This window comes from Camelina sativa, chromosome 12, assembly GCF_030686135.1.
Source record: "Camelina sativa cultivar CO46 ecotype springtype chromosome 12, ASM3068613v1".
NCBI lineage: Eukaryota > Viridiplantae > Streptophyta > Magnoliopsida > Brassicales > Brassicaceae > Camelina > Camelina sativa.
In genome coordinates, this window is record NC_141891.1 from 1,164,005 (window position 1) to 1,191,533 (window position 27,529).

Here is a 27,529-nt window from a genome sequence, read left to right on the forward strand (position 1 = left end):
ATTGTTTTTTGTAAAGTCTTTGGAAATATTTCAAACTTAAAAAAACTATATGGCTATGTGACGAGTTACATTACAACTAATGACAGCAAAAACACACTTTGGTTGATTTGATAGTAGATAAAATTATTAAATTATCTGAACGAGAACAATTTTTTTTTTTGTAAGATATAATAGTTCTCGATCTCTTACAGAAACAAATTATCCCTAGAAAAATATAGTCAAACTTTTTTTTTGGTTAATTATGCATATTTAAATTTGGTTAATTATGCATATTTAAATTTGGTTAATTATGCATATTTAAATTTATCACTTAAGGAATTTTCTGTTTGCTTCTAACGTTTTGATGATTTTACCACGTATTTCTTTTTTCTATTGTAATTGATATGTTTATGCCATTCTATTGCAATCATTCATAACTTTTTTCAGCTATCATTTAACCATAAACTCATTAATTCAATATTCTTTAGCATTTAAAGATCAGAAAATTCGAGATATTTAGCTTAGATTTATTAAATAAGCTAGAGTTGTTAAATTATAAAGACACTGGAAAAAAGACCTATATACTACTAGATAATAAACCCATACGAGTTGGTACGATATGGTGGTAGGACATTCGAACGCACTCTCCAAACATTTTCTAAATTGGATACCATTAAACTTTAAACATTGTGTATGACTCATTTCCAAAATCAATAACATTAAATTTAAAATATGTAAATAAAAGACGTCTTTCTTATCGTGAATTTACGTTTCATTATTGGAATATAAAGAAAGAGAGATACGAATACAGATCTATAGTCCGACAAAAAGTATACAGAAGTCCATAAGAAAAGTCCAAAATTTCTCATGACCGACCGTAGAAATTACGACGAAACTTTTAGTCACGGCTCTAAATGACCCGACATATATAGCTCTGTATCCTTTGAACTCATCTTTTTATTTCGTTATCTTCCAAAAATATTAAACCAAGTGGGTCGCTGCTCGTATTTATATTTGATTTGCAATACATCTCACATTATTTGTGTAAACGATGCTGTCTCTATATATGTGACATGTTTGTACCTTCAGCAACAAATTATAATTATGTGGTGCTAATTACTTTAACCGGTCGATGTAAGGAGATTCTTTTGGGTGAAAAAAAGGAACTAGATCCCAATGCACGACTCAAAGATTTTGGTTTAAGATAGTTTTGTTGTTCACGGTTGATACTTGATAGATTAGTTTAGAAATTTGCGAAAAAGGCTATCAATAATACGTAACGTAAGATATTCGTATTTATATATATGTTTATGAATTAGATTTTGTTGTTTGTACAGTGAGAACTACTAACTAGATATGTTAAAGCTTTACGTACAGTAAAGCTCAAATATACGTAGGCCCTATGATGTCTGCCACAACCAGCTGTAATGTAGGATAAGACATCTCTACGGCGCCGTTTTGCTGAAGAAACCACCCATCCATCTTTAATTACTTTGACTTAAATATCTCTTTTTTTTTTTTTGCAGTTCTTTAAAATGGAACTAATTTTAGTAAAATTGATCAATATTAGTTTTGAGATATGGTAATTTTTCAAGACAGGTGGACAAGAAAAAAAATATATATAATTTTGCAATTATCTTCCCATCAGAGCAGGAAACGTTTTTTTCTCTGTTGGAAATTTCTTTTAAAAAATAACGAAGACAAAGATATTGAATGTGGGATGTGAACCATGCTCTCTCTCATCCCTGCTGGATATTTTGCTTTCAATGTATAGTCGCTGGTCAAATACCTGCAAGCACGCAGCAGAGGGAATTTAAATTAAAATCAAGACTTATGATAACATTTTTGATCGAGGAGATATATAAATGTGTAAATTAGGTTTTTTTGTTTACTTAAGAAAAACTATATGGTTAACCCAATTTTACGTCGAAACATGTGGTTATAGAATTCCAACCAATTTTTTTACAAATATTAAAAAATGCCGAAATATTCTTTTTGGGTAAAAAGGGTATTTGGAAATTTGGATCAAAGTTAATATTCTCCTAATGATGAATTAAGCGGTGTTAACCTTTAAAAGCAACAAACTTTTATTTTGATGATTAAAGCATTAAAATATCCTTTAAATGAGCATATTAGACTTGATTTTTCCCCACGAGGGATATAATAACAAAATTTCCTTCGACTAGAAGGCAATAATGCTTAAGTGCCAAACTCTATTGTGTATTTTCGGCTGTTCTGATATATTATTGGAAAAACTTATATTACATTACGATCAAGTCAACTAAGAATACAAAGTCATTGTTTCTTGATAAGATTATGCGCGGTGTAAGTAATCGGAGATCAATGATTGATAAGATTGTGGATGTGTACATCCCACATATAGTATTACCAAATAATCGACCAAAAAAACAGCAATAATTTTGAAAAATATTACCAAAGATTTAAGTTTAATTTTGCATGAAAGTGATCACGAGACAGATTTTCTCGTGTGAATGATTTTGTTGGAAGTAAAAAAGGATAGTGGGAGCAGTTGTTTAGGAGGGAAATCATATGCTCGAAGAGGTCCCTCTCTCGTTCCTTTGATTTTGGTAATGATTATATATTCCACCAAACATATATACCATTTTTAATTTCCAGTTTTATTTATGTCTTTTCGAGAATAGTTTTTTTTTTTCCTTTTTTTCTTAATTTTGTTTTTGAAATATAGTTTTCTTGATTAGAAAGCTTGACAATTAGTCAAACAACGACATAATAGAAAAAAGTCAACAACCGCCAAAATCGCGACAAAGAACGCAAACGTGAAACGCCTTGATGAGATCTCTCATCATTCAATTTCTTCTCTCTACTCACAGGCGAAGCAGCTGTAGATATCTTTAGGTCAGAGACGAGTCGTTGGCTTCATGCTGACGTGACCTTTCTATCCCTACGAGCTACGTATTTGTTTTAAACCTTACTATAAACAATGAAGAGGAAATTTGTAAGATTAACATAATCTCTGGAAGGCGATCAAAAAAAAAAAAAGTAAAGAAAAAATAATTCTACATGCATAGGTTTTTAACACAACGTTATTATTCTATAATCGGGACCGTTATAGACTTATAGTCTTATTCTGGTAATTAACACACAATGTACTACTGCATAATGGCATAACGGCATTATCTCAATGTTCTTTTTTTTTTTTTTTACATATATCAATTTCGCATATAAAGGATATAAAATCAGAAAACTGAATCACCTTAGGCGAATCTATAAATATGGGGACCATAAAAATAAAGAATTAAACTGTCTTGAATATTGAAATTTATATTTTTGTTGAGTGACTAAAATAATAATTGGAGTGAAATATATATATATATTCGACTCATGTACATGTATATCTTAGCTGTGTGTAGTAGTACTCTGTTAGACTTTCATCCTTATCTTGGATTCTATTCTCTTACTCGAATATGTATTAGATCAATACCATATCTTCTTTGATTGTACGGTCGTCCAAAAATTCACGTGTTAATGTATATCGACCTCTCTTGTTCAAGTAGGACTACACGAGATTATTCCTGAACAGTGAACACTGAACAAACTCGACTTATATATATACATTTAGTATATCAGAAGCTTAATGATCTAGTTGTGTTAACCAAAAGCAAAAACAAAACGAGGGATCTCCCAATTGTGGTCCACTTTTTTTCTGTGTGTGTTTGGATACGGAGTTTTAAATGAATAATAATAAACCAGTTTTTATCTAGTATCTATAAGCAAGTGCAACATATAGAACTATCCATAAAAGCAGAAACATTTGGTTGGTAATGTCAGCGTATATGTATTAATGCTTAAAATTCATTGATATGAATAACTCCAATTTCAAAATACCAAAAATTTATCGAGAGATATAAATCACATGTGAGTAGTTATTGAACTTAAAAAAAAACACATACACACACACACGTACAAGAAAAAAAAAAAAAAAAAAAAAAAGCTTATATATTTTTGGGTCACAACACTAAAGGATATAATTTGAGAGGTTGGGGGGGGAATTAGGACCACTAATATTGAACATAATTACCCGAACGAGACAGAAATGCAGGAGATTTTGCATGTATGGTGAAAGAGAAAGGAGAAACACAATAATAGACAAATCATTAAAAATTCACAATAAATCATACTATCAAATAAATAAAATAAAAAATTTGTACGTGAGAGAGAGAGAGAGAGAGAGATTAACGTTGACGTTTGATGAGAGAGGGGTAGATTGGGGAATTTAAAGAAGAGAGAATCCAACACGAAATCTAAAATTAGATTTTGCATGCAGAGAGAGGCAGAGAAGAGAGAGCAAAAATTTCAACTGCCAACAAAAAAATAACACAGAGGGGAAGATTAGAGAGTGAAGACAGCGACCACTTAACAGAGCATGTCTCTCTCTCTCTCTCTCTCTTTCTTTTTCTTTTCTTTCTTCTTTTATTTGCTGCGATTCGCATGCTTGAATTTTAGGAAAAAAAATTAAAGAACAAAAATAAATAGCCCATTGGGCCTTTTTCCCATATGAATTTAATTTTTATTTAATTTTTTATCACAAAAACGATACTGTACTGCAAAGGACTGATTCAATTGATTTAACTCTCTCTCTCTTTTTTTCTTTTTCTTTCGGTTTTTGTTTTTACATCCGGTCTAATCTCTGGATTGTTATTTAATTAATTCAACAAAAACTGATTACTGTCTGTACAACACTAATCTCAAAAGCTGTAAGCTTGTTAGACTTTTTTAATAGCTGGGCTACTTACTACTACTACTACTGGACTACTGGTGAAAGTGAAACCACTAATAAAGAATAGCTTAACAACAACCTATATGACGGCAACAAAACATGATACCATAATTAAGCAAACGTAAAACACGGTACATTCTCATTGGAAAGAAAAATTAAGTCTATATTGTGTTGATAAATTATAGTATTTGATTGACCTAAAAACAAAATATGTTGATATAATTGTATGTTGTTAGAGTAGTATTCTAGTTATTATTATATATCAGAATTTTGGGTTGGGATAAATTAATTAATTTTGTAAAAAAAAAAATTGGTAGGTCTGAAATGTCATAGTCCAAGTAATCGAGGCCAATATGTCACGTCACATCTGAATCCTTATGTCATTCTCTCTTTATTCTGAACCATGGATTGGATCCATCCTTTGGCGTCATCTCTACTGGTATACACACCAATTTATTCCTATCAGTCTATTAGATTCATTCACATTAACTACTATTGTTATTATTATATAGTAAGAAAAAAACAAAGAGTATTTCTCTATAAAGCCACCTACGTATACTATACATGCAAAAAGGTCATAGCTATTCCATCCCGTTGAAAAGCATTCTTTATTTTGTTATTATTTTTATTTTTTGTAACAAATTTTTGTCTTCGTTGAAAAGGAACTCTGTAATCAGAGATTCTTGTTTTTCTTAAAAATAAAATTTACTAGTTAGATATTCTTACGCAAAAATTGACAAAAAGGCACTGAGGATATATAAAGCTAACGAAGTCGCTCTCCTTTGTCTAAAGGGTAACCAAATTATTTATAACAAAAAAGAAATATCCAACTAATGGAGAAAAGCCATGCAAACTGCAAAGCAACAATCTAGTATATTGTATGTGATCTTCAACTCTATACCGGGTTTCAAGATTTCTTTTTTGTAGATCCAAGATTTAAAACATTTTACTACAGTATTGACTTTTTCTTATATAACCCATAAAAATTTAGGTCTCTCATCCTCATATGTTTCCTAATTTTAGATAACTAGTTGATTACACATGAAACACATTTAAAAGATTAAGATATTTTTCTTTTCTCAAAACCAACGTTGAAATCCTGAGCCTAAATACTCCTAAGACCAAGACAGTCACCTCTAACCAAAAATTTGTTTTAATTGGATTAAGATTTGTTTAGTACCACTATTTCATATACTTCAATTTACTTATATATATTCAACGGTAAGTAAGTATAAATATAGAATAATCGATTTACTGAACAGTAGCAATAATCTTTTGTTTTATAACTATGCAATTTTAGACAGTTTATAGTCTTTCTAGGTCCAAAACCAGCTTTGATTATATTTATAACGTCTATTAAGTATATAAATCATCCATTCCAAGTATAAACATTTTGTTTCGGGCTTCCGTACGTTTTTCCAGTGTTAATATATCCGAAATTATGGTTACAATAACAAAAATGAATCATACATGTGTAGAAGAAAACTCCAAAACACTAATAAATTAGGAAGGTGCCTCTTTTACTGATACATGCCTCTCATGACCTCTGCAAGATCCCCTTTGAATTGTCTTCAAAAATATTTTTTTTTCTTTTCTTAAGTTTTTCTTTACACTGTATATTGGCTTTGGCTTTTCATGAAAAAAGCAATAAGAATGAGACCAAAGAGAGGGCTTTGTGTCTGGTTTTACCCTTTATATTTTATTTTAATTGTAATAAAAACAAAAGAAAAATAGCCAATAGTTTGAATCGGAATGTACTGAATATGACAGCCATCCAAAATTTTATTGATTTATTTTTTATCCTGCGTTATTGATAAATTAAAAAATTTAGTCAATAATTTGATTTATGATGGACAGGTTGGAACATTTGTTAAATTCTATCCAGAAACAGACCTGGTCTTCAAAATTCTGCATCCATATTTATGGTTCATATATATAGAAAGTTTTTTGCGTGTGGGGTTAAATAAATTAATTACAAAGATGAATTTCCTATAAATTTGTTATTTTAAAAGAAATTTAAAATCACAGTACGACTCTGAGAAAAAAAATATATATTTTCATATCCATAAATTACTGGTGGCATCTTTTTACCAAAGTGCATCTAAGTTTGGTAATGTTATCTACTCGTTCTTGTTATAATAACTTCTACGAAAATATTCAACGAAACGTTTTTGCAGTCTATCATATAAATTTTGGTTTTTGAGATAACGCCAAAAATATGATAAATGCTGTTAGACGCATACTAAAGCCCATTGTGAAATTTGGTCATGAAATATTTGATACCCATTTAATTTATTTGGGCCTTGGTTTTGAAGCGCGGCCTTTACTGGATCTAGTTTCACGAGCTGATTAATTTTTTCTCGAAACTTCAGATTGTTCTTTTCTAAGCCTCGAATTGAACTAATTTTTAAACATATAACAGTAAATATCTAACTGAACTTACCAAGAAAAATATATATATATATATATCTGATTGACAATACACAATAACCCTAGATTTTTAGTTAAGATTCATCTGCAAATATTGTTTTATTTTATTTTACGGTTACTTTATTAAGGCATGATCTCTTCTTGCACACACTTGATATAATATGTCGTCACTATAGATCTTTCCTATCGTCGTGTCGTGGATACTTGTCGAGATTAAAAGATTCAAAAAGAAGAGAAATAGAACGATAAGAGAGACAATGTACGTTGAATGTGTGCAACCTAGACACACTAGATGAAATTAAAATGGCGACCCATATTAATACTGTTTATTCGGGTATACATAACAATAAAGAGATTGAGAGAATATGGAATGGAGCCCATGCTTTGATGTCTTATTGTGTCCCATGTCTCCCTACGTCTATTCTCTATGAACCTTCCATTTCGATGTAAAGGTTGTGTTTATTTTTTGGTCTCTCTTTTTTTAAAAAAAAATGTTATTTAAAGGGAAATAACAATAATAATCGTTTTTGATGATATGATTTGGACCCATGTATGTTTATGCTACTATGCTTCCTACCGACAAACACAAACTAAATTGCTTCGCCTTTACCACGCCAAGAATCGTTAGTGTCCTTTTTTCATGTCTTAATTATAAACATGTATCAGTATTACAGTATCTTTGAGTTGTATTTTGGAAAAATAGATTCCATGATCGTGATCATTATGCTGATTTTGATGATAACACAACTTTAAATGTATATAATGTGTGTAGTGATAAAACCACTTTGTTAGTCAATTCAATTCCAATCGAATTGTGCCTCAGACTACAAATTTATACTCCCTCCGTTTCATAATATAGGATGTTTAGAGAATTATTTTTATTTCATAATATAGGATGTTTCCAACTTTCTATGCAACTTTTAGATTAATTTTATATTTTATATTATGCAGTCTTGGATGTGATTGGTTAAATTTTTTGAAACTAACTTTTTCTTAATATGCGTGTTTCTACTCAAACATCCTATATTTTGAAACGGAGGGAGTATGAATTAGTATAAAATTTTCTAAAAAAGAAAAATGCAGAACAAACAAACTAGCTCAACGAACTAACTGAATATAAAATAAATTTAGTACATAATGGTCTGTTGAAGATTTATTAATTCAGTTTCTCAAAATGTGAGCTGTTTTCCTGTTATACGAAAACAAAAAAGTACAATTCAAATGGAATTTTACTAGAAACCAAATGTACTAATCATATGACTATTAAATAGTATTACTACATGAACACAAGAGTTTTCTTGTTTTCTTTGCTGTTTAACCACTTACTGCATGTCTGCATCATTGTAATATTCGTATATTGGTAAAAATAATGCCTATACTTGATCAAATGTTTATAACATTATATAAAGATTAACGCATCAAATATAAGGAAAATTAACAATATATTAATATATACATTTTGCTCAAACAGATTTTGGTTTCTAACTTTCTATAACATATATGATACTCCCTCTGTTTCATAATATAGGATGTTTAGAGAAGTTTTTTTATTTCATCATATAGAATGTTTTCAAGTTTCTATGTAACTTTTAGATTAGTTTAATATTTTATACTATGCAAATTTGTTTGTGATTGGTTAAATTTGTTTAAAGTGGTTATTTTTTAATCTGAATGCTTTACTCAAAATATCTTATATTTTGAAACAGAGTGAGTATGATTATTCTAGTTATATCATATACTATATAAGTATACTTTTAAAGTTTATATATGAAAACAAATTCGGATAACATTACTCCCAAATCAAAATACTCCAACCCTAGTTCGGATATCATTACTTCAAGTATATCTTATCATTCGAGTATATAATCATATTTATATTATCTAGGCATAAATGCGCACACGGCACACCTAATCAAAAAGAGAAGGGAATTAAATAAGATGAGTCCACATGTATAGTAGAGTAGCGCATGAGCTTTTTAGGCTTTGACTAAATACTTAAACCAAAACCAAAGTCCTAAAATCGGATTTGACGACAAAACCACTTAGGTAAGGGTAGGTGTCCACTAATCTAACAACAAAAGTCTAACCCCCTAAAGAGTTTTAAAGAACCTACCTATAGTAGTAGTATCATACTGACTTACTTATCTCTCACCTATCATGTCGACACTCCTCATGGGTCCCTCATCTTCCCACACGCCTCCCAATGTCCTATTACTACTACTTAACCCAAATTTTCACCACATCTTACCCAAATTTACCTTTTTACCCACTATTTTTTTTTCCTTGTTCCCAATGTTTTGTTTCTTTTTTGGCTAATTATTATTTTTCATTGCTTTATAGGGAAACCAAAATATAATTTTTGTCAATCTGGACCCAATAATTGAGAGATGTCAAAACTCAGAACCAATTTCAGTTTTGGCCGAAGAATGAAACCATATAGTTCTTCGATTTAGGGTTTTCCTGGCTGTTTATTTGGTGGACGTTTTCAACATTCAGTTCTTAATTATTGTAGGCATTTAAGTTCGTAAATATTACACGTTTTTTTTTCGTTGGCTTAGGGAATTTTATTTCCATTTTTACGACTTGTATAAATAGTTCTGACAATACCACGCTCCTTCCTGCTTACACTATGATTTTCCGATATTAGTTAATTAGTTTAATGATATAAAATACTATTACTGTCACTGAAAACGAAACGCGTCCATATCGCTACGTATAATATTTGCATAAGACAGATATATTTTTGAGTCGTTCTAGTTCATGCTCTAATAGACTAATACTGTACTATGCTATTGCATCAATACCTAATTAATACAGATATCGAAAGCTTATTTCGTACTATATCGAATGATTGGTGTAGTTAGTGTAGTTAATGCGATACATGTACGATTGGGTACGTGATAAAAATTAATTTCAAGCGATTAAAATGTTATCGAAAGGTAGACTGAAATGATAGTTTTAATTTATGATTCCCACGTTTCTAACCGTTTATTTGAAGTTGAGATATTATTTGGTTTGATTAAACTATACCATATCAATATGTTTGACCGACACCGAACTTTCTCACTTGGATATATATTAGTAGAAGTTAGCTGTTCCAAAATAACGGTCTTATTTTTGAATCTAACTGGTAGTAGTAACGTTGAGTTTTATAATTGTACGAAATAAAAATGTGTTTGGAATAGTGTAATGCAGTCATTACGTGAAATATATATTTAACATAATTAGACACTTATAGAATGTTATATAGACTATTATATCCATAAGTACATACTTGAACAATGTAAAACATAAATACAGTTAATGTACTCCGTGAAGTATATATATTTTGGGTCCATGGAACCTATCATAAAATACATTTTCGTGTAATTATTTGAAACACTGTTACGTTGTAGACCGTCAAGAAGTGTCAAAATATTCGGATATTTTATGATTAAAAAAGTCTGCATCCGTTTCCCAAAAATGCCTTGGTTGCATAAAGAATTCGTTTTATTCATCTTTAGTTTTGTTTATTATCATTGGTTTTGTAAGCAGGGGATATAGGTCGAAACCTATTCGAAAGAGGAGACTACGAAACGTACAAAAAAGTAGCCCGCAAAAATTTATATGTAAAACAATGCACTTTAGCTAAGTTGTACTTTTTCCTAATAACCATTTAATATTACAAACAGTAAAATCTTCAGAACCTTGCCATGATTAAGAATCTCGTTAGTAATGTCACAGAACTGTACACTACGAAAATACAAAATTTGGAGCGTGTCAAAAGAAAACTTCTTTTAGTTAGTGAATACTATAAAACTTCTTCTTGACAAAAATGAAATCTTTGAATACCTTATAAAGGAAAAAAAAAAATCTAGCGTAATCACGTTAGTCCGTCAATTTCATATATCATCAAATGAAACTCAATTTATGGGTTAAAACATTGAGATGCAGTTCGTTAACAATAAACTTGCCAAAATATGAAAATGCTAATTATTTCACCGAGTTAGATGGTTAGTAAATGCCCGAGAAATCGTTGTTTGGCCATCGTATGTGTGTTGTTGTTGATACAGGACCATAATACAATGTCGGGTAACTAAATGACTTATTTTACTACGTAATAGTATTATTTGAGTGATAATTACTTACATCATCGATGCATGTACACCACTTGTGACCTTTTTGTGAGTTAGTTTCATCTTAGGACATTTACGCAAAGCTTTAACTAACATATACGTTTCGTGTTGGATGGTATTGGTAGTCTTATCTCTTTCCATCGTTATTATATTCTCTCTTTTTCTCCATAAGCTACGTCAATATTCCAAAATAGTTTCTGTATTCTTCATTTTTTTGGTCCGTTACACATATGCTTAAAAACAGTTGACAATAATTTTATCTTCGTAAGGTTTAAAGTTTCGTATCAGCGTTACGTTGCTTGAAACTCTTTGTTGTAATTAACGTCAGATTTTATGACTAAAGAACAAATTGGTGATGTACCAAAAACCAAAGGCCGTATAATCCGAAATAAATTGTTCCACATAACTGAAATCCGAGTGTCACTTAATTTATGGTCGAACATAAATTAAAAACGCTTACTATAAGCACATCAAATCTAGCAATATTAATGAGCAACGAAAACAAAATCCAGCAAAAATAACATCCAAACTACTTTGTAGTTACGATATGATAGCCGTTGATGTAATATTTACTCAAGACATAGGATCATCTAAGAATAAAAATGGCCCATCCAATGTATATAACTTAAAGGAATCCTCGGGGAGACGACCAAAGAGGAGAGATGGTCCAAAAATATCATTGGAACCACGTGAATCTTGATAAATATTTGGTACTCCACTCGAACACTATTTATTATTTGAATAGGACAATTCTATTATTTGTTTCCTAGACTAAAAAACCTCACCCAAAGCGTGAATAATCGTATACATATTGCAAAATCTCACTTAAAAGTGTACCCCTTTGTTTCCTTCTGCAAATTCTTGTAAAAAAAAAAAACAAACCTTTACAAAAATTACAACGATTTAGATATATATCAATATATATACTCACCGACTCTAATGAATGAAGTGTATTACTCATCAGTAAATGTGTTGCTTTAGTTTTTCTTACGAACATTACCACAACTATCCTAATAACTCAAAGTGACAAGGCTTACAGCTAGTTTCTACCCATTTGTAACAACGTTACAGCTAGTTTTCCCTAAATGAAAACATATCACAAGAAAAGAAAATTAGTAAAAACTAAAATAATAACCCCGATAGAGAAATCGCCTACAAATTGGGGAATATGTCCAAATACTGCAAAATAATACACAAATAGCCTAGTTAAATTAAATGGTTTGGGACCATAATTTACAAAACCTTTGATTCAACGAATGATAGATTAAAAAACTTTTACTTTTACTACTACTAAGTTAAAATGGAAAAAAAATGAGGAACAAATTGGAAGCTAAGTTTTGTAGTACCTTTAAAGCAAAAAAAGAAACTTTTATAAAAACAAAGAAACTAAAAGCAAAATTAATAATGAAAAAGCATAGGATAAATATGTTGTAACATGTCCGAGATCCGGATTGTGTTTTTAGGTACACACCATTCTTGTCTCCTCCCAAAGCTTCATCTCTCTCTTTATCCCTACTACTATACTTATTAAAAAAGATAAAAAAAAAAAAAAGAAAATTACGCCTCGTTCTTCTCCCTCTGTCTCTCTCTCTCTTCTCTCTTCTGAGCTTTTTTTGGCTCTAGCTTTCTTCCTCCCATGGCAACTATCTCTCAAGTCATTATCTAACTTTTTTTATTACTTTTTTTTTTCTATACTTATTATGGATATTGGTGTTCATATTCTTGGGTCGGTTACTAGTAATGAAACACCGGGTGGTCAAAAACAAGAACTCAGAGTAGGTACTAAACAAGACAGATCCGGATTCAACGGTGATGATTACTACTTGCAACGAACCTTGAAGCTAGCTCGAACTACAGCAGCAACTAGAGAGGAAGAAGAAGATAACTTGTCTTCTTCTTCATCTTTTGCAGCTGCTTCTTACTGCAAAACGATGCCGTTTCACCAAGGCATTCCTCTGTTGAGATCTAACTCTCCTCTTGATTCTCGCCGGCAAGAACAAATGCTTAGCTTCTCAGACAAACCAGAAGCTCTTGATTTCACTAAATATGTCGGTTTGGATAATAACTGTAATAACAAGAGCTCTCTCTCCCCGTTTCTTCACCATATTCCTCCACCTTCTTACTTTAGAAACTCAGGTCTGTTAATAATGTCTTTTTAATTTGGTTAAATGGGTTTTTATATAATTTTTTAAAAGAACACATTATTGTATTGTGGAATGCAGGAGGAGGATATGGTTCTGGTGGTATGATGATGAACATGATGAGCATGCAAGGGAACTTCACAAGTGTTAAAGGTCCTTTTACATTGACTCAATGGGCTGAGTTAGAGCAACAAGCCTTGATCTATAAGTATATCACTGCCAATGTCCCTGTTCCTAGTAGTCTCCTCATCTCTCTCAAGAAGTCTTTTTATCCTTTTGGATCTTTGCCTCCTAGCTCTTGTAAGCTCCATTTTCTAGTTCAACATAACTTTAATCATTGATGATAACGTGTGTTTGTCAAACTTTTGGGATTTTGATTCAAGTCTTTTGTGGTGTGTGGTTGCATAATCCAAGAATCAGATTTTAGCTAAGTCTTTAATGTCATTTTTGGTGCTAATTCTCCTTCATAACATTGTTCTTGAGGGTTTTCAAGATTTGTGCTTTTAGTGTTTTGTTGTCAATGAGTGTGTTCTTTAATGTCATATCTATTGAAAAGTCTTTGCAACATTGATTGCTTTTAGGGGTTTTCAAGATTTTGTTAGCAATGGGTTAACGAGAGAGTGTTTATATCTGGCTTTGTTTGCAGTCGGATGGGGAAGTTTCCATCTAGGTTTCGCAGGAGGGAACATGGATCCAGAGCCAGGGAGATGCCGTAGAACAGATGGGAAGAAATGGCGGTGCTCAAGAGACGCTGTTCCTGATCAGAAATACTGTGAAAGACACATCAACAGAGGCCGTCATCGTTCAAGAAAGCCTGTGGAAGTCCAATCTGGCCAAACCGCCACTGCCGCAACCAAAGCGGTTACAACAACACCGCAACAGCCTGTGGTCACTGGTAATAGTAACAACAGGCGTGCATCAAATAGTAACCGCAGCCTCGCCATTGGAGGTGGTCAATATATCAATCCTTCTACAGAGTCTCTACCTAACAACAACAGGTGAGAAAAACATATCTTTTTGATACTTTTTGCATATTCCCTTCATGATCATATCTCTCACTCACTGATTCTTGCAAAAACAGAGTTCGAAATCCGCAAATATATCCTTCCACCGTCAACTTACAACCCAAGGAATCTCCTGTTATTCATCAGAAACATAGAAACAACAACAACAACAACAACCCTTTTGAGTTTGGACACATATCCTCTGATTCACTACTCAACCCTAATGCGAATACGTCAAAGACCTATGGATCATCGTTCTTGGATTTCAGCAGCAACCAAGACAAGTATTCAGGGAATCATAATCACAACTCTTGGCCTGAAGAGCTGAAATCAGATTGGACACAGCTTTCAATGTCAATTCCAATAGCATCAACATCTCCTTCCTTCTCACACAACAACAACAACAACAACAACAATGCTCAAGACAAAACCACACTCTCGCCTCTCAGGCTATCTCGCGAGATTGATCTTTCGATCCAAACCGAGGAAACAACGATCGAGCCTGCTGCTAAAAAGGTGAATACTTGGATACCAATCTCATGGGGAAACTCATTAGGAGGTCCTCTAGGTGAAGTACTAAACAGCACAACGAATAGTCCAACACTTGGATCTTCTCCTACAGGGGTTTTGCAAAAGTCCACGTTTTGTTCACTTTCTAACAACAGCTCCGTGAGCAGCCCCATCGCTGAGAACAACAACAGAAACAATGGCGACTACTTTCATTACACAACAACCTGATAACTCAAAACTAGTCTTGATGCGGCAACAAACAAAACAAAAAAAAAAAGCTCTGTTTTTTTATTTTCTCTTTCTTTATATGTTCTGTTGTATCTTTTGTAAGAGGAAATTAGAAAATCGTTGTACTTCTGATTCTTTCTTCGTCTCCGAGTTCTGAATCTGGATTTGTTTGATTATTATTCACTTAAATATAATCACAATCTTGATTCTAGTTTTCCTACATCAAGAACAGAACAAAGCTAGGGTTATCATCTTGCTCTTTCATCAAAGATAAGGTTTTAGGGTTATAAGGATCTCTTCAAATGATAAGGGCCTAAACTATTGGGCTTCTGATCCAAGAGTTTATTTGGGCCGATATGTAACGAACTAATCATGGTTCGCATATTACATTCGGGACTAATAAAAAGTAAGATAGTGTTAACCGGTTTATTAGGCTTTGGTTTTGGTTTAGAATTTGATTTAATCATTCTTATTAAACAATAACATTATGGGCCTTATGGCATGATGTCAATGCGCACAAAAGCCTTTCCACTAAGTAATAATGTATTAATTTAATAACTCTTTTTCGTTATTTATTTTATTTATCATACACAACACGAGAGAGGGAAAAATAAAAATCTCTTCTATTTTTATGTTTTTCTCTCAAAAAAGTAACAATATACAAAAGAGAAAGTGGAATATTAGAAAACTATCACTTTCTCTTCCTAACGTTTCCATTTCATTTACATAAGAGAGATAGAGAGATACATAGAGAGATTTTTTTTTTTGCTTCCATCTCTTTTTTTTTTTCTTCTTCTTATTGTTCTAATTTTTTTTTTCTACATATATATTTTTCTTCTCCTTAGACAAGTTGATCGATGGTTGAAGATGGGTTACTTATGTTCAGTCATGATCATTCTCCGGTTATGAAGTTCCCACTGTTGCTGTTGTTGAAGTTGTCTAATGATCAAAACCCGTCGCATCTCCGATAGTCTCAACCGAAGAATCTCTTGTTCCGTTACGAGCCGGTTATTGTCTGTGTTCACTCGTTGAAGCTGGTGTAATACTAACCGAAGCCGGTTCCCGAGCTCACGGTTTTCTAAATCAAGACGGTTTACTTGGTTCCTTAAGTTATCGATGTGGCTCTGTTTACGCATTCTCGACCGTTTCGCTGATTCCCGGTTTGATTCCATCCTCTTCCTCTTTCGCTCCTCGGTCATCTCCGGTTGGGTTAAAAATTTCCCGTTATGGTTCTGCTCTCCCGAACCGGAATTCGTGATGGCTGTCAATTTTTTTGGGTCTTCCGAGTCTGGTTCGTGTGCTTGAGAGCACGGTAGACCGTCTGATTGGTTGGCGTCGTCAAAACCGGGACTAGTTTTGACGAAACCGAGACAAGATTCGTCAGAACCAGTTTTCATGTAATGAGAACCGGAATTAATTCTGACGGAACCGGTGTCTGATTCACCATAACAAGGGCTTGGTACGGCCGGTTCAAGAGACATTTGGTCCACGGAAAAGAAGAGATCAGAGCAGTCCCATTCCCAAGGAGTGAAGCCGGTTTGGAAACCCGAAAATTGATTAACCAAACCCGGTTCAGAGAATGAAAAGGCCGGTACAGTGGACAACATGATAACAAATTTTTTCTAATAGAGAGATGAGAGAAATTAGGAGGGGAAAAGGGAAGAATTGCATTGTTGGAGGCTGATATTTATTGACAAAACCAAGAGGGGTAATTTGGTAATATTGTTAAAATACGATGTACGACCGTAGATTATACTGTATAAACAGCTTTTGAGTCATCTTGCACTATGGTGGGGTTTAAAAATTAAAAACTTGAAATTTTTATTTTGTAGAGCCAACTTTTTTAAAAGCAGGAAATATTTCGTGGGACACCATTGCTCGTTTTGGGTCCATATATAACTCCTCCAAATTTTTTTTTTTAACAATATTTGAAATTTCAATATAACCAAATGTCTGTAATAGCTTAGTGATGAAGAAAACAGTCCATATTTCACACGTTTTGAATAATAAAAAAATTTCAAGAATGAGATATTTCTTTATCCACCTAGAAAAAGTTCACCCATTCATATTGAAATTGAATACTTCATCTAATCTTCTCTTGAAATGCTTGTTATAGAAGATTCAACCAAAAATCATAATATTATATATACATTTAACAAAACGTTCCACGACCATTTGAGATCTCTTTCATCATAATTCTTCATTCATATTTATTCTCTCGAATCAAGCATTGTTTTTTAGTTTATGATATGTTCTTCAAGTTTGTAATTTTGTGTGTAAATTTGGTATATATGTGAACATATACTTGTTATGATATTGACAGCCACAATAGGGTGATTCTGGTTCTTTGTTCTTGTTCAAGATTTCTGATTTCTTTAGATATGTTCACTGTTTAATTTCCTTTTTTTTTTTAAAGAAAAAGAAAATCTTTCTTTATTATATTAAATTCTTTTTAACACGGGATGGACACACACTGGACGGGGACTAGAATCATCATTTCAGTCGGGGAAAAAGAAAGAAGAGAGATGGAGTAAATTAACTAAAACCAAAAAAGAAAGAATCTAAGGAACACATACACTTTACAATTAACTGAACCAAACTGGTGCTTTGCATGAGAGATGAGACCAATGCTTTTTGTAAAGAACCCTATAAGTTAACCTACGACCATAAAGTATATTACTTGCTTGCTACCCGGAAACATTGAAGATAAAAAGTAATAATCCTACGTCGATTAAGTATATGTAGCAAATTTAGACTATAGCTAGGGTGATTTGAGTTTCAACAAAAATACTGAAAAATCGAGGATATAAAGAACGAAAAAAGTGTGCTTAGTGCAAGCCCGAGTATAGATTTCTAATAAAATACTCTTATACCTTTAGTTAGCTTATATATGATCAGAAAAACAAAATGTGGAGCAACAGCCACATGCATTTCATATAAAATAAAGCAGAGAGGACAAAAGACATATATGATGATTTTCATACTTATTATATACACGCAGCTTTATAAATAGCCAGACTCATGTTTTGGTTCGGTCTCATGTGAAATCAAACTTTAATGTCCAAAGAAAAGCTTCACAGATTAGCTTTTTCTATATATGATCCCAATTTTCATTTTATCTTAATTAAATCAATATTCCATCGCATAGATATGCTCTTTACTCTTACGTGAAATTTGTGCATCTTAAGTCTATATATATTATGGTATGTTTTTGATATACACTAAACTACTAAAGTTTTCGAGTGGAGGGACCTAATATTACTATTGTTAATCACTGGAAAAGTCATATGGCAGACCGGTCGATGAGCCAAGAGCCAAGCTTGTGCCCGGCTGGTGAACCAGCTTTCAACATCGGCTTATAATGAACAGTATACGTAATCGTTTCAAAAATGAGACGACAAAGTTATGTTCTACGATAATCTTCTAAAACTATCTCTAATGTATATTTCTATGTTTTTCTATAAAATAGAGTAACTTTATAATAAAGCAAGAGTTAGTGTAAAAAAATAGAGGTGAGAATAGAGTTGCTCTATATATAGAGCAATCTGGAGTAAATATTGCTCTATAATAGAGTTTTAACTCTAAAATAGATTAGGGTTGGAGATGCCCTAAAATTTGTTAATTAACAGAAGTTGTTTATAATTAATACAAAGTTCTCAAATTTTTATACAGGTCACTCGATTTTTAAATTTTTGATAATTGATACAATGATTTTTCTAAAGTGAAATTACAAACGTCTATAAATCAAAAAAAAAATTTCACGTCATTATTGTATTAAAGGCTACGGAATACCATACATACATCATGGGAAATGAAAAAAAGTTTATAAGACGGAAAGCACAACAGTTTACTTGAAAAATGATGGCACAACTTTAGCTTGAATATTCGTTGAACCTTAACACGTAATTATATAATCAGATTATATATATATAATCCTAAACTTTATAATCTTTTAGGTTTGCCCGACATATATACGTAGCCTAGAACCCCCTACAAATCAAGTATATTGATGACATTTTTGTTGTTAATAAGAAGAAAACTCTCTTCTTAGACTAGTTACATATAAAGTGGTACGTTAAACTTAAAAGTTCGAAAGACTTGGACTACCTATAATAGTGTCGGCTGCTCTATAAGATTATAAGTTTATAACATTTTAATGATACATGTATCTTACCAAAGTGGAATCCGGACAATGACCAATATGTACATACCAAAAAAAAACTAAATACAAAATTCCCATATATCGAACTTTTTCGAAAATTTTAGAATTTCATTAATTCTTCTGTTCATATTTGTAGACATACGTACATAGAATCTTTCTTTATCATCTATATAGTTTCTTGGATATAACTAAAAAAATGGCGATGCGAATCACTAAGAGTCTAAGACGACATTATTCTTTACCCTTATGCTAATTAACGAACTTCCCTTTGCTTGAGGAAACATATATCAATTTTTTTTTTTTTTTTTTTTGATGAATGATGTCATAACCATTAAGCGAAAATCTTCAAGAAAAAACTATCCGTTGTCTTACAAAACGATTCGAGCTAAAATAAAAAGGGAACAAAATCTTCTCAATGAGCACAAAGGACATAGAAATAAAACAAAGAAAGCTTAAGCTGCTGACTTCTTAGACTTGGCTGCCAACTGAGTCTCCGGCTCTTTCTTGACAGGCTCTTCCTTCTCTGACAAAATCAACTCAATGTGGCATGGGTTGGACATGGTACGAGCTCTACCGGAGGCGTTGCTACGCGGAGCGGAAGAGGGAGATTCACGGCGAAGAACGAGAGAAGAAGGCAGATAGATCGGTAGACTGGAGATTCTGGAGGCTTCACGGGATTGGTGATGATAGGGGAGGTAGTCTCCGATCCGGCGGAGCTAAACCACCGTCGAAGGTCCGCTTATCTACTCCCTGCTGCCTCTCTCTCTCTCACGACTGAGCGTGAAAACCTCCTCGACGAAGGGCAGATCGGATCTCTTCCTCCTTCCCAAGATGGCTCTACGGTGGCAGGATGGCAACGGATCTTGGATCACCATCTCTGTTCGATTACCGTCGCTCAGGCTCACCGGAGATCTTGTTCTGGCTGAGTATCTGCAAATATTGGGCGGCGGCTGCAAGCGAGTTTTTCGTTTGCAGATTAGGGTTTCGCGGGTGCCGGTTTAATTCGGTTTGTGAACCAGGCCGGTTTTGTTTCCATCGGTTTAGTTGGTTAATTGTAAATGAGTTGGACGCTTATGGGATTCTGTATGGGCCTACTCCGAAAATAGCCCATTAGACACTATATTTTTATAAATTGAATAGCCTTTAACAAAAAAAAAAAAACATATATCAATTTTTTATGCGTATTATGGATCTTGTACAATTGATGATTCACCCATGCAGTTAAAATACTTAATGAAAATCCAACAGTATTTTGATTTTTTTCCATCTATATAATTAGGAAATATATAGTATAGTATATAAATATATATAATTATTATGAAAGGGAAATTACTTAGTCGACGGCTACAGTTTTGAACTTTAGATAGGTCACTAATTTTGAATCTTTAATTAAAGTCGATGAGGAAAACTTTATTAAAAAGTTTCGGGCAAATCTTATATCTTTTATATTAATCGTAATTTAAATGACGCATGTAAAGTTATTTAATCACTCAAAGAAAATAATAGAAAGGACCTAAAACGACAAATCTGTAAACGGGTAAAAACCTAACTGTTCGCTAAATTATATTTGGCAATGGATGTTAACATGCAACAGTCTTTTCCTTTAAATCTTCTTTAACAAAATCTGTCGTTTCTATGCAAATATTTAATCATTTAAAATTGAAAAAAAAAAAAAAAAGCTTCGGACTGTAACAAATAATACAGATTGATGTTTAAGATAATTTAGTCTCCACGTCGTCGCATGTTGGTGGTATTTATCGATATATTTTCCAAATTAACGTTTCGTGTTTTTGTCGCCTTGTATCGTTCGTCCTGAGTCCTGACACTGTGACACATATCTGTGTGTGTGTGGTGTATAACTATGAGTAAATGGATGTAATTAAAGTAACGATAGAAATCCACTAATTATGGCTTTTTAGATGGTATCTTTTTATAATCTATTGTTTGTGGTGGAGTGTTCGTTGAGATTTATCGCGTGGCGTCATTTCGTACGTCATTAGGGTTCTCCTTGTAGCTCCAAAAATACAAATGTCAATATATGGAGTGTATCGTATGTGTACATGCATATGGTCAAATGTTTACGTGAGTGTAGCTTTTTTAGCTAACGAGTTTCGAAAAAAATGCTTTGCAACTTTAAATGGTCGATTGGTTTCTCGTGATATTAAAGCATTATATAGTGGGATGCAAATATGACAGTTGTACTGATGACATGACATGAACCATAATCATGTTTTTGGTCTTATTTGTGATAATAAAAATAATAATAAAAATGGTGTTTCCTGTTTTTTAATGGGCCTTAAAACTGGTATATCTGGCCCAAATTAAGAAAACAGTTGACTGTTGTCAACGTCTTTTGGTCAACAGGTCAACGTTTTTGATAAACCAAACATGCCCAAATATTATTATGACGTTGTTATATGTTTCTTGGGGATTGATTGGGTTCGGTCCAATTACAATCTCATTCCTCTCACTCGTTACGGCAGTGCATTAACCTCCCTACTCCCTAATATGCTTATAGATGTTTCCAGTACAAAAAAGTTTGAAATTTATTTATGAGATTATCTTATTATATGTACATGTTGTTAAATGAGAAATATATATACAGCTATGATTGTAACTGGCATAAGCTAATGTTTATGAAATTCACTTTTCTCTGTATAAAAAATCTATGCACTAAAATATTTCTAATAATAAAAACTCCTTGTTTTTTTTTTCTCCTTTGTAACTATATTTTTTAAAAAAATAAATAGATAAGAACATTGACAAAAGAAAGATAAGAACAAAACACTCTAATTTTTTCGTTCTTAAAATTAGAACTCGATTAAGGGAAACAGTTGACCAATATTGACTCTATATAAAGGTGGTTTGCTCATTGGTTTTTTCAATATCCATAATTAATCTTCAATATCCATAATTAATCTACAATCACAAAAATGAAAAATCTCTCTACTTTGCTCATGATAGCTCTCCTCTTTTGCGCCGCCATGCAAGCGTGCACCGCTCGCCCCGAACCGACCTACTTCGCCTCCTTCACAACCTCTCTTGCGGAGACACTTAGTCTGGTTAGTCATATATATGTACACACATACATGTTATAAATATGTAAATTAATTTGATACGAAAAATTATATGTCTTCGTTTGTAATTTATGTTTTATTGTGTTTCAGGAAATGATAGAATCAAAACTACACGATGTGGTGGGAGAGAGCTGCGATAAAGAAGACGACGAAGATTGCTTGGTGAGAAGAGCATTGACCGCTCATCTTGATTACATCTATACACAGAAGAAAAATAACCCTTAGCTATATATGTTAAGTATTCCAACTGTTGTGAATTACAAATTATTCTCACATGTTACACATGTGTATATAGGATCATTGATTAATTCAATTTATTCTTGTAACGGAAAGGTGTCAAATTATTCCCACATATTATTTGTATATATTACAAACTCAATATAAATGACATAATTCGTTTAATTTATAGTAGAATGGAATATAAGTGAGGAAAAGTTGAATTAACTGGAAAAAAAATGTAAGATAGCATAATTTATTTACTTTACATATGCGCTAATCTCGGAAGTCTTGCGGAAGAATGGTTTACAACATAATAAAATTAATACGAAAATGCCTGTCTGAAAATTATATGATTAGTGAAAATTTATAACAGAGAATCGCTGAATCATTTCATAATCATGCAAGTTACAGGTTAAATTCATAATATAACATGATTAAGTTAACTCTTTGTTGATTACATCTTTCTTGTTTATTAAAAAGCTAAAAAACAAAAGAAAGTACAAGAATGTCAGGCATCTCTCTCGTTCAAAGAAAGCATTTCGAAAGAGTAAATACATAAATATGTTATGAACTACCATCGGGAAAGATTTGCAGGATTCTGAAATGAAAAATCTCCCCAAGAAGATGAAGAACTCTGCTTTGTTACATCATCCAAACTCGTAAGCGGTTTAGCCTGCACAACCTCGTGCTCAGGTGCACCGGTTAGCTTCTGAACCAACTCTTTGAAGTTTACTGGCTCGACTCTGTAGACATGAGGATGCATTGGATTCAAAGGGGATGATGATGATGATGTTGCAGGCCTCTTTAATAAGGGCTTCGAAGGTTGTTTTCGGGTTGAATGAAGCGAAGTTAGGTAATTTTTCGTCGTCCTTGTCGCGGTTTCTTGAGCGTTAAGGTAACTTTGAGACAAAAACGGCTGTGATGTTGCTTCCATTGAGACTTTGAGAATTGAGATATCGCTTAGAGAAACTTCTTTGGGATGTGTGAGTTAAAAAGTGTTCTGATATATATTGATGGATATGCAACGTTTTCAACGAGGGTCAAGCCTTTGGTTTTTGACTCTCATTCAAGTTTTGACTTTTGAGAACATTGTTTTATTTTTTTTATTTCTTAGTAACTGGAAAATTTCAACGAGTGTGTTCTATAAATATTTTTTTTATTGATTTCATAGTTTTTCTGATCGTAGTAGGAACTATAATTAGGAATATTCTATAACAAAACTGATTACTTTATCCATTACTATAATTAGGAAGCCGTCCACGTGCTATTTTGTTATTTGTAATGATGAGAAGATTATTATCAACATGCAGCCTTCGGATTTGAATCTGAATCTGTGAATCTATTATTAGTTTTCCTTTTTTTTTTGTTTAGTAACACAAGTAATCTATTATTTTATTTCTAGAAGGGGGAAAACATGTGTAAACAACCATTTAGTCTCGACTTGGTGCTCTGTTTCTAAATTAAAAATGGTATATAACTTCTTCGGTTAACTAATGAACCATAGCGCAAGGGCCTCTTAATAACAATGAAGCTAGATACAGATTACAAATACTGAGGCCCATCAAACGTCTTCAATAACATTCAAATTACAATTATTGGGGTCCAATCCATATACATGTATTTTTATATAATTTTTTAAATAGTTTTTTTTTTAAGGTTCTTCTTCGTCTAGCGTTCGACTTTTAACCTTTGGCAAGCAGTCATTAACCCTTTGAAAAATTAAAGGCTCACCGCTCACTGTCAGTGCATGATGAAGTTTAATATATCAGTGGTAAAGGCAAAAATATACATATTCAAAACATAGTTTTAGTTTATAAGACATCTAAGATAAGCTTCATATTCTTGGGCGGTGGATTGTTATTAAGATATACACACGATTTAGCCAAATAGCCACTCTTTTTATTGCAATTTTGGATATTCCAATTTACTAAAAACGTTAGTCGTATTTTAATTAATTTCATGGATAGTGTGTTCACTACTTTTAAGTTTTGAAGTCAACTGTTGGCTTTACATTTTTTTAGCAATGGGTCTCATAATTTAGGTAGTTTACAATTATATATGCTCCTCGTTTAAGAGTATACAAATTTTATTTTGTTATCATAATTAAGCAAATTTTTATCTTTTGTTTAGTAGGGATTCCACCAAACTTTCAACGTCTCGTGCTATATAATAGTAATCAACCAAAAAAAAAAAAAAAGTCGCCATTTGCTTATATTGAAATACAATGATGCATCTCTCCGTACGCAAATGCCATAAATCCTTTTTTTTTTGTCAAAGAGTGATAATATTGTTTGACTAAATGATCGTTACTAATAGTCATTATTGCAAGTGATGAAACAAAAAAAATCTTAGCTGGTTTCATTCACTCTATGTCTCTATCTGATCATTTTCTCGTATATTATAGTACAAATGTGTGTATTTATATATATAGTTCAAATGTGTATAAATAATCGCAAGACATTGTTAAATGTTCAGCCACTTAGATTCTCTTCTGACTTCTGACTTTGTGATAAAGATAAACATGAGCAAGAAAAAGGAGACGAAGCTACGCAAGTACATGAAGGTTCCCATAAACATGCTGGTGAAAGCTAGGGACTTGTACGTACGAGGCATGAATCAGTTGTCTTCCCATGATGATCTTCTTGGCAGCGGCATGGGTTTTGGGATGCCGGTCTGCCACGTAAGTGCTCTTCCGCGAAGTTTCAGCGCTAGCCACTCACAATATTCCGCGAGAGCCGAAGATAATCGTGTGGCTCAGCTTGTAAGAGCCGCATCAGCTAGAAATATGAATCTTTATGCATGGCAAGGACCGGGATCACCGAAATTGCGAAAGGCTAAAAGTTCGAGAACCTGTGTTGGTCATCACAATCATGAGATTGAGACAATTGATGAGACAAGTCCTTTGGTTAGTCTTGGGACTAAACACAAGAAGCTTCCAAGGAGTAAGAGTTATGGTGTTGCCACATATACTTATGCTTTTTAGTAATTTGTTTCTATGTATCAATCTTTGGTTGTATATGTGTGATTCACAAATCGAGAGCTTGGGTCTCTTATGTAAACAAGAATCAACCAAATGTGATACTTGTCAATTGTCATCATCATGCATGTGGGTGTTGTAAAAAACAAAAAGTGAAAAGGAAATTGTTAAATGTGATATTGCTTGTTTTAAATCCAAGTCTTCTCACTTATAGTTGGCATTATAAAACAAAAATGTAATACTATATTCATATGATTGTGATATTATAACCAATATCTAGAATCTAGATATGTACATCACCAAATCAATAATTATGAAGAAGCATGGATGTGATGGTTCATAACTGTAAAAAGTATATTTAAAGTCAACATAAATAAGAAAAAAATTACCAAGGATCATTAGGATAATCGAACGGCAGAGGTTGAAGCGGAGAAGTCATACTCAAATCAGAATGAACGTAACCATAGACGCGCATCACCTGATTATCAGCAAAATTAAGGGCTCTGATCATCTCATCCCAACACGTGTCACCACGATAAATCGGATTATGGTCTCCACTACAAGGTTGACATCCCGTGAAATGCGTTACAAACGCGCGTCTGCGACTACCTCTTCCACCAAACTCGCCTTTCAAAAACCGCTCCTCCCTAAACGCACCGTATCGCTCGCTCACTTTCTCAGCGTGACGTCTACGCAACGTGTCGTCTTGTCGTTCCATCTCAAGATACCGCTCCGTCACGTTAGCGAAACCTCCGACTACACCAATCCAGTAACCTTGGAAATAATACTCTGCTTCGAGGTATATCTTAGGATAATACAATTCTTTGTGTTTATACAGTAAATAAATCAGAGCCGTCTGATCATCTGACTCGGGAAACAACTTATCTTTGAGACCGTTGGATCGGACCCCACTTTTTGTAATCCGGGCTCACCGGTCCCATGCTCTTCCACGTGTCAATGAACTCCATTGACCATTGACAATTTCTGATCAAGAAAACGCCGGCGTTTAACGCCGTCCAGCTCTGTGTATCGTAGATTATATTAGGCCAGCCGTGAACGACGAGGTTATGTTGACGGTAACGGTGCAACGGCGGTTTGAATTCCATGTCGGTGAAAATAGCGTCGGAATCAACCCACCAAATCCACTCCGCCTCCGGATGAGCAAGCATCGCCGCTTTAACCACCGGAAGTTTCGCCCAGTACGAATTCATCTTCGGATGAAGCAAAGCGTTGCTGTAGAAGATGTCGTGGCCATGGATTCGAGCGTAATCGACTTTGTTTTTGAAGCACAGGAGAAGCAAATGGTCTCCGATTGGGTTTTTACACGGCGAGGATTGCGAACCGGTTACGATCACGATCCGGTTTTCTAAACCGGGTTTGAACGACGGGTGTGATTCGAGCCATTGGTGCCGTTTCTCGTCCCAGTTTGTGATTGATCTCTCGATGGAATAGCTTAGATCCGGATCGTCGTAAAAACCGGGCTCCGGCGGGTCGAATTGCATGTCTAAACCGGAACATTTTTTAACCGGTTGTTTGTCGTGAAGTAAACCGGTGATGGTGAAATTGGAGGAAGGTGAAAATATCAAGAAGTAAGACCAGAGGAGAGTAAGAGACGTGAGAGCTCCGGCGAAGAAGATAATACTGTTCTTTGTGCCACTGTATTTTCCCATTGAAGATAATGAAGGGAAACAAATTAAAAAAAAAAAAAAAAACTGAAAAGATGAGAAATTATCTTTTTTTCTGATTAAGGGTTTATTATGATAAATATGAGGTGATTTAGTCAAACTTTATGTATGGTAAGAAATTTGTAATTAGGATAATAACTCTTAATACATATATGGAAAAGTATTAGACTTTCAAGTAAGGTTGTGCAATGGACAGGACTGGATCATTATTTTTATAGAATCAAATCCTGAAACTTTAGATTC

The 27,529-nt window shown here is 33.2% G+C and overlaps 6 protein-coding genes across 6 annotated transcripts; 3 read left to right on the top strand and 3 right to left on the bottom strand.

The window, feature by feature from the left end:
- Nucleotides 1–12,622: 12,622 nt before the first annotated feature.
- Nucleotides 12,623–15,377, top strand: LOC104729390 (growth-regulating factor 2). The gene is made up of 4 exons (XM_010448327.3): nt 12,623–13,419; nt 13,506–13,724; nt 14,071–14,422; nt 14,506–15,377. The coding sequence occupies exons 1-4, from the start codon at nt 12,984–12,986 to the stop codon at nt 15,164–15,166; spliced, it is 1,668 nt and encodes a 555-aa protein (XP_010446629.1). The 5' UTR covers nt 12,623–12,983; the 3' UTR covers nt 15,167–15,377.
- A 394-nt stretch (nt 15,378–15,771) lies between these two features.
- LOC104729391 (uncharacterized) lies at nt 15,772–16,985 on the bottom strand. The gene has a single exon (XM_010448328.3). It carries the CDS (start codon nt 16,771–16,773, stop codon nt 16,039–16,041), a length of 735 nt encoding a protein of 244 aa, XP_010446630.2. The 5' UTR covers nt 16,774–16,985; the 3' UTR covers nt 15,772–16,038.
- A 5,248-nt stretch (nt 16,986–22,233) lies between these two features.
- Nucleotides 22,234–22,811, top strand: LOC104729395 (putative phytosulfokines 4). The gene is made up of 2 exons (XM_010448331.2): nt 22,234–22,390; nt 22,496–22,811. The coding sequence occupies exons 1-2, from the start codon at nt 22,262–22,264 to the stop codon at nt 22,628–22,630; spliced, it is 264 nt and encodes an 87-aa protein (XP_010446633.1). The 5' UTR covers nt 22,234–22,261; the 3' UTR covers nt 22,631–22,811.
- A 206-nt stretch (nt 22,812–23,017) lies between these two features.
- LOC104729394 (VQ motif-containing protein 29) lies at nt 23,018–23,599 on the bottom strand. The gene has a single exon (XM_010448330.2). The coding sequence runs from the start codon at nt 23,556–23,558 to the stop codon at nt 23,196–23,198; it is 363 nt and encodes a 120-aa protein (XP_010446632.1). The 5' UTR covers nt 23,559–23,599; the 3' UTR covers nt 23,018–23,195.
- Nucleotides 23,600–25,077: 1,478 nt separating this feature from the next.
- Nucleotides 25,078–25,794, top strand: LOC104729396 (uncharacterized). The gene has a single exon (XM_010448332.3). The coding sequence runs from the start codon at nt 25,092–25,094 to the stop codon at nt 25,605–25,607; it is 516 nt and encodes a 171-aa protein (XP_010446634.2). The 5' UTR covers nt 25,078–25,091; the 3' UTR covers nt 25,608–25,794.
- Nucleotides 25,097–27,474, bottom strand: LOC104729397 (glycosyltransferase 6). Its single transcript, XM_010448334.3, is given in 2 exon segments — nt 25,097–26,491; nt 26,493–27,474. Coding segments are annotated over 2 exon segments (1,284 nt in total). The 5' UTR covers nt 27,272–27,474; the 3' UTR covers nt 25,097–25,986.
- Nucleotides 27,475–27,529: the final 55 nt, after the last annotated feature.

What these genes read in the sequence shown, in the direction of transcription:
- LOC104729396 (XM_010448332.3), top strand. Translation starts at nt 25,092, where the DNA reads ATGTTCAGCCACTTAGATTCTCTTCTGACTTCTGACTTTGTGATAAAG.
- LOC104729394 (XM_010448330.2), bottom strand. Translation starts at nt 23,558, where the DNA reads ATGGAAGCAACATCACAGCCGTTTTTGTCTCAAAGTTACCTTAACGCT.
- LOC104729395 (XM_010448331.2), top strand. Translation starts at nt 22,262, where the DNA reads ATGAAAAATCTCTCTACTTTGCTCATGATAGCTCTCCTCTTTTGCGCC. An exon ending in TTGCGGAGACACTTAGTCTG is followed by an intron (nt 22,391 to 22,495) that starts GTTAGTCATATA and finishes ATTGTGTTTCAG; the next exon opens with GAAATGATAGAATCAAAACT.
- LOC104729391 (XM_010448328.3), bottom strand. Translation starts at nt 16,773, where the DNA reads ATGTTGTCCACTGTACCGGCCTTTTCATTCTCTGAACCGGGTTTGGTT.
- LOC104729390 (XM_010448327.3), top strand. Translation starts at nt 12,984, where the DNA reads ATGGATATTGGTGTTCATATTCTTGGGTCGGTTACTAGTAATGAAACA. An exon ending in TTCTTACTTTAGAAACTCAG is followed by an intron (nt 13,420 to 13,505) that starts GTCTGTTAATAA and finishes TGTGGAATGCAG; the next exon opens with GAGGAGGATATGGTTCTGGT. An exon ending in TCTCTACCTAACAACAACAG is followed by an intron (nt 14,423 to 14,505) that starts GTGAGAAAAACA and finishes TTGCAAAAACAG; the next exon opens with AGTTCGAAATCCGCAAATAT.